The 15,951-nt window shown below is 35.4% G+C and overlaps 1 protein-coding gene across 2 annotated transcripts; it reads right to left on the reverse strand.

The window, feature by feature from the left end:
• Positions 1 to 633: 633 nt before the first annotated feature.
• LOC113688284 (histidine kinase 2-like) lies at positions 634 to 12,748 on the reverse strand. Of its 2 annotated transcripts, XM_072048457.1 has the most exons (14): positions 11,472 to 12,748; positions 9,313 to 9,597; positions 8,500 to 8,991; positions 8,057 to 8,332; positions 7,721 to 7,890; positions 7,373 to 7,585; positions 7,098 to 7,284; positions 6,866 to 6,917; positions 6,558 to 6,787; positions 6,337 to 6,435; positions 3,935 to 4,602; positions 2,610 to 3,122; positions 1,654 to 2,046; positions 634 to 1,381 (listed from the first exon to the last, which is right to left on the reverse strand). In XM_072048457.1, exons 1-13 carry the CDS (start codon positions 11,832 to 11,834, stop codon positions 1,782 to 1,784), a joined length of 3,813 nt encoding a protein of 1,270 aa, XP_071904558.1. In that variant the 5' UTR covers positions 11,835 to 12,748; the 3' UTR covers positions 634 to 1,381; positions 1,654 to 1,781. The 2 variants fall into 2 exon arrangements, with proteins under 2 accessions (XP_071904558.1, XP_071904559.1); XM_072048458.1 differs by lacking the exon at positions 9,313 to 9,597 and having other exon boundaries at positions 11,472 to 12,620.
• Between the last annotated feature and the right edge of the window lie 3,203 nt (positions 12,749 to 15,951).

Here is a 15,951-nt window from a genome sequence, read left to right on the forward strand (position 1 = left end):
AATAAAAAGAAGATTGAACATGCTGCTCATACACCAATCCAGTACCAAGTTTCTATAAAAAAATAGACCTCCGTCCTTAACAAGGGTCTTTCCAACTGTAGGTTCTGAGCCATTGCTGGGCTGTAAAACCAAAGTCAAGAACCATTACTAGAATTAATATCTGGCACTCAAGGGTTAGGCAGTGCTTTTTAAGAAAACGTCAAATTTCAGTGCAAATTCTTAGGAGATATTACCTTCAAGACTGAAGAACCCAATTCGAGAAAATTAGGCAGGGGTAAGGAGAGAGCACTCAGATTAGTCTTGCGATTGGCAAGATGATGGGTGGATGCGTGGCAGGAGAGGCGAAGGGCAGAGGGATGGCTGAAACGAAGAGCGATAGGGGAAACGATGGTGGAAGCGGCAAAATGTTAGGGCAGAGGTAGAAGCGATGGTGGAGAGCAGGAGCACTTGCGGCTGAGAAAAAATGGTGAATTAGAATAGGAGAGAGGGATGCTTGTATATTTGACCCGCTTTTAATTTTTTACCCATGTTAGATTCGCGTGTATATCCATTTCTTATGGTTTAGTTGTGAAATTGGAATTAGAATTCTTTTGGTCCGGTAAAGAATTCAATTCATAGAATTGGACTCCCATAGAATTCAAATTGAATTCTAATTCTTCAATTGGAGCATAATCCAAACAACAGAATTAGAATTGGAGCCCCAATTCCAATTCTAAACCCCAATTTCATGGGGAACCAAACATACCCTAAATAGCAACGTATTCACAAATATGACTCAATTCTAAAACCGACGTAAAAAATTAGTACAACTCCAACCACCCTTTGATCCAAGAAAAGACTTTAATGCATAAAGTACCAAGTGAGCATTTCCCAAAAAGAAGGAAAATTTCCCAATCCATAGCCACATTTCCACATCAAAGGTTCATAAACGGCCAAACTGGGAAGTTAAATCTGTATGCAGTCAATCCAATTCAACATTACCACCGGTTACTCCCAAAGTCTTATTGCACGCCAACCTTGAACCAGCTATACTGGCCAACATAAACCTTGTGATGAAAAATGAGCTGGCGTCCGAATATTTTGCCATCCACCACCCCCACCTGAAGATTTCTAACCATGTACAAGCTTCTTTTGCACTGAAATTCCAAAACGGGCAATTACTCGTATCATGAAACGGCTTGGGAAAGAGTGCAGAATGTATTGAGCGGTGATAAAATGAAAAAACGATGGTATAGTGTCTCGTTCCATCCTTCCCTCTAATTCTAGTACATGGAAGTTTGTTGTACGTTGAATTTTGTCAACAAGAGTTTTGACAGGTCAAGTATATTGATGGCTGTGGTAAGGTGTCTTTGTATTGTCTAAGCAATCTTGGCCCCTATTCCTGGACAAAAAAGCACGAATTACCAGTTGATATATGCATTCAGTTGAGTAGTAAAAATTCGAAGAACTAAACAATCATATGCCGTTATCTATACTCGAATATTGCCCCAATAATATTTGCCATGTTCTACATTCATACATGGAACAACATAAGTACCACATGATGTTCCACACAATCAAACATATGAAGAAACACACCCACACACTCACAGAGAGAGAGAGAGAGAGAGAGAGATCTTGAACAATTAAAACAAGACTGATGCAGAAAGTTACCTCACAAAGCAAATGATAAACTCTGGATGAGTTCAGGGCCACACCAATTAGCATGAAGTTAACCTGCTCGGTCCACAATCTAAGAATGCTATATGTGCAAAATTGTTGTGAGACAAGTGAAACCTAAGTCAAACCCATTTTCCATCAGCACACTCAAAAAATCTTGCTACCGCTGAATAAAGCTGTCCTTCTTCGAATGGTTTAGATGCATAACCATCCATCCCCCACTTCATGCACTCTTCATTTGTTGCTTGAATTACATCTGCCGTCATTGCTAATATTGGTGTGTGCCATTGAGCCACCATGGACAATATCTGAGTAGATAATTCACAAGAATTGGTTTGTCGATTATATTTGTACTCAAGATCACGGATTCGTCGAGTAGCTTCATATCTGCATTTCAAGACAGAACAAAATTCAGAATGGCCTATAGAAAGAAGAAATATGTTCCAGAATTTGAAACAAAAAAAAAAAATCCCATGAGAATAGTAGGAAATTCATCTTCTCACCTTACCATTAGTTCCAACACATTGATGGGACTCACTAAACATCTAAATACAGCTTACCACAATTACAATGTGCAGTCCGCAAACTAAATGGATTAGTTAAGTAATACTAGAAGTATAAAGATCCAATAACTATTTAAATTCACAAAATTCATCACCAAAATAACAGCAAGACAAGTTAATCCTAATTCAGAAGCACCAGAGAAGTCTTCCTTGGCAGGTGTTAAGTGTCAAGCAAATGATGCTACCATGTCTAGGCGCTCGCTGCAGTAGAAGTATAGTTCTAGTTTCCTTTCCAATATTATAGTATAGTTCTAGTTTCCTTTCCAGTACCATAAACTTGACCACAGCCAAAGGGCAGAAAATCTAGTCATTTTTCAATGTGTCAATTTGGCAGGGTTTTGTCAAAATACAAGTAAAAGAGATATTAAAAAGCAAAAGGTTATTTACCCATCCATTAGTGGCATTTGGAGATCCATAAAGCAAGCATGGAACTGGTGAGGTGGGTCAAGCTGCTCTAAAGCAGCCTTTCCATTATCTACACAAGTCACAATTGCTCCATATTTCTTCAGAGCTGCTTCTGCAACTCTTCTGTTTACTACATGGTCATCTACTACCAAGATTTGCTTGTCCCTAAGCAGATTTCCAAGCATTGGTTGTTTGCCCCTTGCTACTTGCCTGTCTCTTCCAGATCCAGTCACTTCTTGAATGCATGTAATTAAATCACTTAACCTAATGGGCTTCGTTAGCACATGATTGACTACACCAATTGATTTCAGCTCAGCGAGTTCAGCTGGATTTGTGCTGGTTGCCAACAAAAGAATATCTGAAGTTGAAATTGTTCCCAAATTGGACATAGAACCCCTGGATCTAAGGTCTTTTAGTACACAAGATACTGCAATGTAAGCCTCATTGGCCCAACTGTCTTTGTCGATAAGAACCATAGCTAATCGCTCCGATGCACTGCATAAACATGACCAAGAAACTATTAGCAAATCACCAATCTAAAAAGGAGAACAGAAAAAGTGAACATCATGCTTTTGATTAAGAAATTGGATATCTATAGTTCACCAATTTAAAGAACAAATGCTCATTTTTTGTTCTCAGGAGATGGAACTTTAGATTCACAATACATCTCTAGCTCCACTGCAGACACATCAATCAACTGAAATCTAAGTCCAGATAATATGTGACACTCGGTTAAAAGAAGGGATGCAAAGTTAGGAACTCTTGATTAGTCTATGAGCGATAGGGCTGCCACAGTGGCATTGGAATTAACAATCAAATGTCTCTTGATGATACACTTCACCTTTTGGTCAAGATTATTGCCTTTCTCATCCAAAAAGTTGAGAAATGCTTCCTCAGGGATGTCACAAATAAGTAGACATAATATGCAATCCTGAGGAGGAAGAACCAATCCTGTAGGCAGTCTAATGAGGGCTCTATGAATATGTTATCTTGCTTAATCAAAATTTATTACATTCTAATTCTTCATTCATCATTCTAAATGTAATGCCGATCCTATTAGCCTTTTAATTTCATCTGATAGTTGATTTTCCACTATTAGGAGAGAGACAAGGATACTTTCTAGTAGTTCACAGCATACAGATAATATCATCTATCAAAATTTCATCACAGTTGTAACATCTGACAAATGATGCACTGATTCAATCCTAGTTTCTCAAAGGATATAATCTTCTCAGGTATTACAGCCTTCATGAAGTGTATTTGATTATTAACAAAGTATATTTCCAGAAAAGGATACAATAGTTTACCTTGTACTTGCACAAGAAGAAATATAAGAGCAAGCAGAATCTACAGTAGATTTTATATCCACAGACATTCCCAATCTCTTAAGGTGGTATCTTGTCACCTCAGCTCTGATGTTTTTCTGATCAATCACCAGTGCTTTTAGTCCCCGAAATTCTGAAACAGCTTGATCACACTGCTGCCAATGCATACCCATACAAATGTTTTCTGCTTTTCTAAAGGTTACAGTAAAAGAAAAGGTGCTCCCAGTTCCAGGCTCACTCACAAAACCTATTTCTCCGCCCATAAGATCCACTAAATGCTTACTAATGCTCAAACCTATTCCTGTGCCACCATGTGTCCGTGATGTAGAACTGTCAGCCTGCATAAAGGGCATGAAAATACGGCCTTGTGCATCAAAAGGAATTCCCTCGCCAGTATCTTCAACAGTCACTAACAATTTGATCTTCTCAGCATCCTCTGCTTTGGCACTCAGCTTTGTGAAACTTTCCCAACTTTTCCACCTGTCTACCACAGGAAACCCACTCAACGTATTAAAAGGAGCATTTGTACCATCCTGAGCTAAGATTAAGCTTTGTCTCAAAACTTCGTCCCTTGCATCAAGAAAGCTGTTCACTTCATCAGCTAAATGCACTGAAACAAATATGTGACCTTTGTCTTTGTCTTTTGTGAACTGCAACACAATTATGATAATATAATAATTGAGGCTTTAGAGAACATTGAGTTTAACCATCAATAACACTCAACGAAGATAACTTTATCTAATTGAACTAATTCTAATGCGGGGAAAGTGTAGCAGGGTTCATAGTTGGATCAAACAATTCTGAAATTTTCTTTGTTGTTATAGTTTTGACATAGAGAAGAAAGCTTAAGGGAGCATATACACCTAGTATACTTGTCTGCCTATTCCTGACTTTTCTTTAAATCCATCACCAAAGAACCTGACTGAAAGTTTGAAACCAAAGATACAGAGCTTGACTTGCTGACATTTTGAAATTCTGTCCAATTCATAAATTAGAAAAAAGCAGTGGAAACTGAAATTAGGCAAAACAGCAAAAGATGGTAATCAGATCTTTGCTACCAATATTTGAGATCTGTGGTCTAGAATTTTAAAACTCTTCAACTCAACAATCTCAATAAGTTTGAATTATTAAAGTGTAATTTTGATACTGTTAGCTGATCTGCTAATGTACTTCCCAAGAAATCTAATGCATATGTTGTTCTACTAAATGCCATTACTGTTGGGGTATAAGCATGAGAAATGCTAGATGAATTAATTTAGTATGAAAATAAAGTGTTGTAAGATTTAAATGAGATATCTAGTCATTTATACAGTGCTTATAAGGAATGTTAAAATTGCAAATTCTCACTATCCTCATTATTTATCTTTGCTACCAATATTTGAGATCTGTGGTCTAGAATTTTAAAACTCTTCAACTCAACAATCTCAATAAGTTTGAATTATTAAAGTGCAATTTTGATACTGTTAGCTGATCTGCTGATGTACTTCTCAAGAAATCTAATGCATATGTTGTTCTACTAAATGCCATTACTGTTGGGGTATAAGCATGGGAAATGCTAGATGAATTAATTTAGTATGAAAAGAAAGTGTTGTAAGATTTAAATGAGATATCTAGTCATATATACAGTGCTTATAAGGAATGTTAAAATTGCAAATTCTCACTATCCTCATTATTTTTGTGTCGATTTAACGTATGTGTTTATCCTCCTAAAAGTTCAGGAATGTGGTCAACTTTCTTGTGCTTCAGGATTAAAACAGCAAATCTATCATACGATAAGTAAACAGGTACCTAATAGGACCCAAAAAACAAACAATTCCAATTTTAATCCTTAAACGTAAAAAATGGTTAATATCTCTGACTTCTTGGATTAGGGAAAAACTTTTTCACCTCTCATTTGTTTCCTAATGATCTATTATCTCAGCTATATATATATACATAAATATGTATGTATGTATGTATGTATGTATGTATGTATGTGTATATATATATATATATAAATGTACATATATAGCAATATATATGTATGTACGTATGTATGTATGTATGTGTATATATATATATAAATGTACATATATAGCAATATATATATGTATGTACGTATGTATATATAGCATATATGTATATATAGCACACATTTGGAAATACATCAGCCATATCCCACAATATGATTAGCTGACGTCAAATCTTGTGCTATAGGTGGTTTTATTTCTTTTTGATCTACTTCATACACAAGAAAGTGTAGCGTTAGATTCACAAGTACTCCACCATTTATATGGTGGTACTGCAATATGCAAAAATACATATGTAGGAAAGAAAAGCACAACATTGTAATTTCTTCGTTCAATCAATTTCACCCAAAATAAAAATCCAGAAAATGAACAAACCTTAATTGAATTTCCAACCAGATTCGTAATAATTTGGCCGAACCGCCCGGGATCTCCAATAACAACTTCTGGCACCTCATCGGAGACATAGACAGCTAACTGTAACATCCAATATTGACAAATGAAAAGAGAAAGAACACTAATTACATTCTAGCCAGATCAGTGGCCCAAGATTGCTGCATAATAGTAGTATAGAAATAATTCAAGATTCAGCTCCAAACCTCAATTTCCTTTTCGAGAGATTTGCCTGCCAAAAGTGATAAAACTTTATCAAGATCCGCGCGCAGATTGAAACGTACAGCTTCCAGCTCTAGCCTTCCTGATTCAATCTTAGCCTGATCTAAAACCTCATTGATCAATGCTATTAAATCTTTCCCACTTTCATGAGCTGTCTTAGCATAATCCCATTGGTTTTCATCCAGATTTGTGTCCATTAGCATCTGAAGCATTCCTAAATTGAAAATAAGGAGTTTATATGATCAGTGGCAAAAACTGCATACTGTACGTTTAAGCACAATTTTGTCATTACCTAGTACACCATTCATTGGTGTCCTGATTTCATGGGAAACTGTGGCGAGAAACTGAAAAAAGGAACACCTAGGTTAAAGAACATGGCAGAAACAGCACATAAAGAGAAGTCACATAGAGACAGAGGCTTAGCCTTGGTATTAAACGATACAGAAGCTAGACAACTATAAAAGGCTACACTTTGCCAAATAACAGGCTTAAAAATTACAAATGGAATGATATTCTATGTACACCTGGGATTTTGCTACATCTGCAGCCTCAGCCCTATGTTTGAGCACCATCATTTCCTGGTAGTCATGCTCCACTTTTGCAATTCGGTTTATGGCAGCATGAAAGATATGACCCAGAAGCAAAGTGATGACAAGAACTCCAACAGATGCTGTTGTTGCTGTCCAGGGTATAGGAGGTTTTTCTTTAAACCTGTGACCAGAAACTTAACCGGTTAGGTTTACAACTGCATTTTTTAATATAGACTGCATTATTGTAAACCTAAAGGAAAAATTCTTACCTGCAATGCATCTCATGCTTACGAGCTGGATCCCCAAAATCAAGGTTACTGATGTGAAGTAGTCCTGTATCCATTCCATCTTTGCCATACATATTAATTGGAGCCGACTTGTTAGTCGAGTCATAAACATTGACGATAATTGTTTGTTTGCTAGCTAGCTGATGCAGAAGCTTCTCGACCAGTGAGGGGACATCATATGAAGCACCCAAATACCTTTATTAGAGTACCAATAGGCAAGATGGACCAACTACGATTTAGACATCAGAAATAGAAACATGCTGCAAGAGAAAATCACCTTACCCCAATAAAATCCTGGATGTTAAACCATAACTTAGAGGATATCATTACCCGACAGTAGCATTGATACGTTGCATCTGGGTAGCATCAGGAGGAAGATGAGTATTGTAGACAGCAAATGTGAGCACAACACCTAGGTGATTGGATTTTAATAACTTGAAAGGTGATGTTAAGACTCCCTTCCCAGATGCCCTTGCTCGCAAAATGTTCTCACGGTCTTCCTGTATAGCGATGGAAGAAGTTGAACAACTTTAGCAATCCAATTGTCCAAAATGGTTAAAAACTTGCTCTAGCAGAGGCAACCAATCACATATAAAGAAAACAGTGAAAAGCATTACTTTGTAACAAGTTCAATAATTAACTCGCTGTAAATATACTTGATTTTACCTTTCCTGACATCATGTCTATTGAAACGATATGGGAGACAGTTTTCTGAGTAAATATAACAGGAGCATATTCTTCTTGAACAGGTGAAGGATCCAAGTTTTCAGGTACAAGATCTTGGGATAGAGTTTGATCTTCAGTCTCCATTTTCTTAATTGTCCATCCTTGCTGCTCCTCAAAGCGTTCTCTCATCAAATGAAGAACCCGTAAAGCATAGGCAACGCCACTAGTGAGAGGTCTCTCAAAAGCTGTTTTCTCTGTATATTCTTCAAAAGTTTTCTACGAAGTGCAAAGGATACAAAGGTCAAGGTTGATTTTCCTAAAAGGAATGTTATACAAGTAGACATTGGAGACTACAGCCTTGCAACGCCTTCTTAAGCCCTCAACCAAATCAAAAAAGTAAAAGAATTGATAATTTCTGCATATGAATGGAAAGAAAAGAGTACCTGATCTAAAGCCAAAGGCTCCAATTCATGGTAAAATGTTGAGACAAGAATAGCCAATGCATGAACATGGTTCATGCTTACATTAAACTGATCCTGTAGCATCCGAGCCCTTTCATCACACATGCTTGCAAGCATTTCTTTCCTCCTCAACGTAATATCTTCATTCAAATACAAAAATAACCATATGGATCCAAATATGCCAGCCAAGACAAAAATAACCAGAAGCTTTTTCCTCCACTTTCCTGCACTTTTTGATGAACACGCAGTTAGCGGTTGGCGCAATTTCTGTAATAGTTTAGGACGCTGATCCAATGGCTTCTGTTGAACCAAATGCTGCTTTTGATTTCCCCAGAGCTCCTCTGGTAATGTTCTTAATTTCCAGCTCAATACCATGCCAATAAGAACCCACCAGCAGATTTTGATGATGTCAACTAAAAGCCACTCACAGTGATATCTGGTGCCCCTCACAAGTGGCCACCTACTTAGCATATCCTATACAAGGCAGAAAACCGGAATTCCACAATTAAAACTTTCAATCAAACATAGGTAATCTGAACTTCAGAACTCCATAATTGGTTTGACATAATGATAAATTACGCTGCAGCACGACACCATGTTAAACAAAGAATCCAATTAAAAATATGATCCTTGCATGGAATCACAATAGTTAAACATGCTTACAGTTTTCGGTTCAGTTTCTGCCAAAATGACATCATATTTTCAGAAAGATATACAATTGGATAGCATTTTTTATGTAAATAACTTGTTTATTTTCTACCTAAAGAGGTTTCATGGGAAATAAAGTGTATAAACCTTAAAAACCTCTAGCTGGACTGAACATTCATGATCACTAGAAGCTGAAGATGTACACCATGAAATGAATGAGCAACCGTCTTTAAGAACTGATAGATCAAGGTTCTGGGAAATGTTGTCATCATGAACAGGGCACATCAGATTGTCAAGTTTATTATTTTCTGTAACAAAATCATGCCATTTCTCAATATCTGACATTGAACTTATCATCTTTACAGCACAATTCTTGATAGGGCTCAATGACATTTGATGTCCATACTGTATGTTACATGTCAAAGATGAAACCTGCAACACAAACAAAAGTGAAGATAATCATCTTGCAACTCAGCTACCTAAATGCAAGAGGACAGGTAGAACAACAAACAAATCTTATGATGTACACAGATATTAAACAATCTTGACTATTTAAGGCAATGCATATTGCACCGCCTTATTTATTGCCATATTGTGCCATCTTATTCAGCAAAATACAACTTTCAAAAAAACAAAACTCCAGGCTCAGCCAAAGGGTATTCTATGTGGTTACATTCATGAGAAAGTGAAAATTTAGTAGATTTCGGCATGACACAAAAAGATATATATCCTGCATGACCAATATAGTCTTTGCTATTGAAAAAGTAAAACCACATACTGTCTTGATGTAAAGATGGAAATAAAAATCCATCCCAAAGTTCAAAAGATTATCTTCCTCATTTTCATCTACATTTTCCTTCTTCAAGAAGACCATATAAGGACAACTTAGTAAATTATCTATTCCTAATTTTGTCTGCCAATATGAAAACTTTCTCCTCCTACTTTGGACGTTGGGATTGACATAAGTTAATGGAGACTAAGCAAATGATATGTACGAAGGTAATGCACAGTGAACTAAATTTGAGGCAAACACAAAGCCCATAATCCTTATTTTTCAGATTATTTCGACTTTCCTTCATGCCTCATGTCTGGTACAATAATAATGATGGTGACACTGTAATATATTTCATTTCCATGGAACTTTTGAGTTTGAGTTGGCCTATCAAATTTGATCTACCAACAAATTGTGCATAAAACTATAAAACATGTTCTCCTAATGAGTGCAATGAGGATCTATGTCATTCAAGGTCAGAGCAACGAAGATTGCAAGGCTGGGAGCTGAGAAGTCACCAAGTTTGAGTTTGTAGGAATTGGCTGCTGTATGTTGAATTATGCATTGCAAACAGAATTATTCTGTCTTCAACAAAAGCTCATTAATAATTACTTTGTCGTCCACTTCCTATAGAACCTATCACTAAAATAGCCCTAGAGGGGGATAAAGCTAGGCGGAGCGGAAAGGGTTTTCCATGAGATGGGAAATGAAAACTATTAGCCCCACACGAAGTTTGTTCCTATAGCTAAATCCACCAGGAAACAGAAGAAAAAGAAAGCTTCCAGCTTTTATTCCCAAAAAAACTGGCAACAAAAACAGGATCACCAGATACCACACTGACATTTTTGTTGACATTTTTGGTGGTAGACGGGGTATAGTCATCCAATTTGTCTGGCAATCATGATGTTTTCCCTCGTGTGAAAAGAAATGTTGGGCATTAAGAAAAGTAAAGAACAAAATACTCATCACTCCAGAATTTTAGGAATTATCAAGGCCTGTAAGCTTGTACTTTCAAGTAACTGAATGTAGAAGGTAAGTACTAGAGAGAGCTACTCACTTGTAAAACGTTTAAAAACAACTCATTTTAGGTATCATAACATTCATTGAACAAAGATTTGATGTTATTTACAATTTTTTTCTGTTAACATGCATTACACGGAACATCAGTTCTTAAAAAGAATGCAACCTCCATTGTGCAAATTAGGAAACAGAATCACTCTAGCACTTCTGTTATTCTTGCAGCTTCAATTATTACATTTAACCTTGGTATGAAGACCTATTTATTAGTCAATTTTCCAACCAACACCAAAAGTCATAAGTTAGTCTACAAAAAAGCATGAACTGCTTCTCCACTCTTTAACAGTTTGCACCTTCATTGTTTGAAAATTAAGAGAAGTTTCAACGGTAACGTTTTCTGACAGTATATTTATGAAGCCTAACAAATAATCAATAAAAAGAAAAAGAAAAAACCGAGGAACGGTCACATTAACAAGAAATAAAAGCTTGTGATGGGTATAAAATATAAATACTGCACCTGCTCTGTCTCAAATAGAGAAGCTAAAGAATTAATCTGTTCCTTGCTGACATTGAAATGTTTAAGCAAGATTTCAACTTTTTCTTCATTGAAAGGTGGAGTCTTAACAACCCAACTTTTTCCACTGAAACTAGACAAAAGCATGGCAAACGCAACAATAACCGACACAATCCACAAAAAGATTAGCTGTCTCTTCAATTTCCAGCCATGGGTTGCTCCAGGCAAAGCCTCGCTAGCCTTTTTCAGTCCGAAATGCAGAAAAAAGCTACACTTTAAGCCAGAGAGGTTGCGATTGAGAGGCATATTGACCGATACCCACCTACATAGCTTCAAGGAGAGACTAGATCCTGAAAGCAACCCCATATGCAGCTGAGGAAATCATCCAAATCGGTCAGACCTGCCACTCCAAAGCCGCCAAGAAACAACTTGCAATGCACCAAAACTGGGTGAATTTATTGTAGAACTTCACAAATTTCAACTAAAAGCTAAAAATTTGTTTAAAGCTACTGAATCTTCTAGCTAACTACAGCTTTGGAAACTCCTCAAATAAGGCCTTTCTTAAAAAGAAACAGAGACCTCTGGGCCGGCAAGACCAAGTAAAAGTGCAAAACCTGCTGCAGATTCATCATCAATTAGCTGTCCCCAATCTTTAAAACCTCCACAGCCTTAATTTTGTGTTACAGTTTCATTTTTGTGTTATTATCTGTTCCCCGACAAAAGATACAGCAAAATCCTATCAAGACCCAACCAGTTTTGGAGAAGAATAGGAGAAGGACAATGATACCAAAGCAGAAGCTGGTGCAGAGTCAGATATTACTTTGCTAAACTGACTGAAATGATTGAAATGGAAAAGAAAAAATCTTCCTTTTTTTTTTGTTTTTCCTTTTAACTATAACAACCTTCACTCTTATATCAGGAATAATTTGTGGGGACAGAGTAAAAAGGCAGAAAACTATGAAAAGCATCAGGACTAAAGCTTTTTCCAATGAAAACTCGTTATCGAACTTGGACGAAGCCAAGTTGGTTTCTCAGCAGAACCAATTATCAGATTGTGGGATGTAAATGGCTGCTTTTATCTTCCCACTTTAACCCGTCCCTCTTTAACCCCTGTCCGTCTCTCTCTCTCGGTGTCTGTCTTTCTTGTTTGGTGCGGGCATATGCTGTTGAGCTTGGGGACATCATTGTCTCAATCATCTGGTGGGGAAGCCTGGGGGGAAAGGATTGAGCAAAAGAATACAAAGGTTCCCTTCACGGTAAAGCATACCAGTAGCAGACTTAGAACAACACCCATACGTCATATAATATAAATACCTAATGCGTACAGACAGCTATTATTAAAACACTAGTGAGACGGCTGCGCGTTGCACAGGTGAATTAATATTTCCCGTGTTAATTATTTTTTATTGTGTGAATTTATTAGTATATATCTATGTTATTATCTAATTCATGCAGATCATTAGAGAATTATCGCTTTTATTAAAGGTGACAATTACGAAATATATAAAATACATAAGAACAATAATATATAGAATGCATAAGCGTAAATTAAAAAATTGTATAAGGTTATTTTGCATTTGAATTAAGATAATTAGAGAATTATAAAGTGAATCATTCTCAAAAAAGTATTAATCATTGTTGACACGAAAAAGATGGGACCTGGCAAGTCAATTAAGCACTTAAACCATAGAACTTGGCATTGTTAAAATTAATCACCACATATCACAGTAATAAAACCCATTTTTTTAAGTTACTAAAGCCAACAATGGTTTATTAATTGTTTCCTCAATAATTGTGCATTTACAAAACACTTAACAATTTTATTTCATGTCAAGCCAACAATAATTTATTAATTGTTTCCTCAATAATTGTGCATTTACAGAACATTTAACAATTTTATTTCATGTTACAGTAATAAAGGCCATTTTTAAAGTCACTAAAGTTAGCAATAATTTATCAATTCTTTCCTAGGTAATTTTGCATTTACAGGATACTTTAAAAGCAAATAATTAACCACAAAAAACCAACTTTCAAAAGTTTCACTTTTTACACCACCAACCTGCTTTAAACAAACAAAACAGGCAATTTGATGAAAACAGCCCCGACATCCAATAACAATTGTAGGATAACCACTTGACAAAAAAATACTACTCATAGGGCAACTCTCCCTTTTATATTGTTAGATAATTGCAGGATAACCACTTGACCAAAAATACCATTCATAGGGCAACTCTCCCTTTTGTATTATATATATAATTATATTATATTTTTTTTGAAATTTGGAGTACTTTAGTTTTTTAATGTATGAAACAATCTAATTAATGTTACATGTTTGACTAAAATAAAAATAAAAAAAATAGCACACCATATTGCTTTTCAGTTTAGAGTCATTAGGAAAAATGAATGTGTTAAAAAAATTTATAATAATTATATATATTAAATACGAATATGTTAGTAAAATAAGAAATTAATTCTTTTAAAAGGAAATAAGTTAACAATCTAACTCACATACAAGTCGGAAATAACTTTATGTTTATAGAATGGAAAAATAACAATAAAGATAAGGGCATCAAAAAATTTGTAATAATTATATACATTTAATATGGATATATAGACTATTTTTTTTTTTTTTATAATTGTGCGTCTTAAATAGTAGAAGGATTATAAACCATTTTTAGTTCCAAATCTTGACACGTTAGCCAATTCTCGTTACCTGTGATGACAATGTTGGACTTCTATTTTTTTTTTGGTTCAATTTTTGGGAATCATGCAATTAGAAGCTTCTTGTCAACATGGTAGACAACTACTCCACCCAATGCAATGAGTAATAAATTGCATAGAAAGAGAGGCACACACAGAGCTTTTATTTACCGCCTAACAAAGTAAACCACCAACGGGAGATAACCAAAATAGCCAATTGACAAAAATAGCCTCCACATCCAACAATAATTGCAGCATAATAGCTTGACCAAAAAACACTATTCATAACCCAACTCTCCCCTTTTATATTGTTAGATATTATCTTTTATAAAGGGAAAATAAGCTCATAAATTAGCACACACATATAAATAGAATGAAAACTATAATAATAAAAATAAGGGCACTAAAAATGGCTTTGCACACATATAAATAAAATGAAAACTATAATAATAAAAATAAGGGCACTAAAAATTTTGTAATAAAGAAAATAAAGAAAAGATTAAAAGAAAGAATCCGTGTATGCTTAATCCAGTTGAAGAAGATAAAAGGCCGAAGCAACTCCGTTTAGGAGTTTCAGGTGGGAACAGGTGTGACTTAGGAGGAAAAGTAGGAGCTTTGTGCGGCTCACTTGGAGAAACCAAACACACGCCTGAAGGACAAATACAAAAGCCAACAAAGTTGTCCATAATTACCGAATAACCGCTTGACCAAAGATCAATTTCCACCAGAGCCATTGCCATCCAATTCCAAAAGACCAAAACGCCCCTCAAAGTCACAAAAATAACGGCATAACCGCTTCACCAAAATGGCACTATTCATTTGCCAACTCTCCCTTTTATTATATAGATATCTTTAATTTTGGTTGTGGAAATGAAAAGGTTTCACTCACATTTGTAAAAGGATGGAGTCTCACACTGAATTGAATTTGCTCCAAATCCTCATATCATCATTTCACCTCGAAACCAACATGTGATATTCTAAGAGCAAAAACGTAGAACTGGGTATCACTATGACTAAATGAATCGGACTTGACTTGTTAATGGCTAGATTTGAGTTTGGTTTTAACAAGTTCAAACTCGAATTCAAACAAGAATTATGATTCGATTAAAGTTTTAAATTAGATTCAAACTTGTACATATTTGGCTCGTTAAGGTTCAATTATGCTCAAATAATTTTTTTAATATTTTTTATTTACTATACTTGTTAATATTTTACATAAGCTCTATATTTACTATTCTATTATATGGATTATTATGTATGTATTATTAATATGATAATACTAAAAACTAAATAAATTTAAGCTCTCGAATTGAATTTGACTCTATTCTATGTTAAGTGTAAATCAAATCGAACTCAAATTTAAATTTTAAATTCATATTAGGTCGAACTAAAACTCAAAAAATTTGAGTTAAATCTAACAATATAAATGTTCAATTCGATTCGGTTCTTTACTGCCCTAGTTGCCTCTATCCAAAGAAAATAAGAGTGGCATATGCTACATTTTTTGCGAAGAAATTGCCTAGTCTTGCCTATTGGCCTTGTAAAATTCATCACGTGGTGGTTCTGTAATGGTTTTAAACGAAATTGTGATCAGAGTTGAGGTTTTGGACTAAATTAGTGTGTCTTTTAACTTTGTCAGTAATTTGGCTGTATTAAGCAACGGACACAAAAACCAAAGCACAAAATCTAGCTAACACGTTTTGCATATTTGCCTTTTAGTTCTTTTTTATTTATGCAGTACTTCAACTTTCTTTCCCTGCCTGTACTTTTTTTTTTTTTGGGT

The sequence above is a fragment of the Coffea arabica genome, chromosome 5e (genome assembly GCF_036785885.1).
Source record: "Coffea arabica cultivar ET-39 chromosome 5e, Coffea Arabica ET-39 HiFi, whole genome shotgun sequence".
In the NCBI taxonomy this organism is placed as follows: domain Eukaryota; kingdom Viridiplantae; phylum Streptophyta; class Magnoliopsida; order Gentianales; family Rubiaceae; genus Coffea; species Coffea arabica.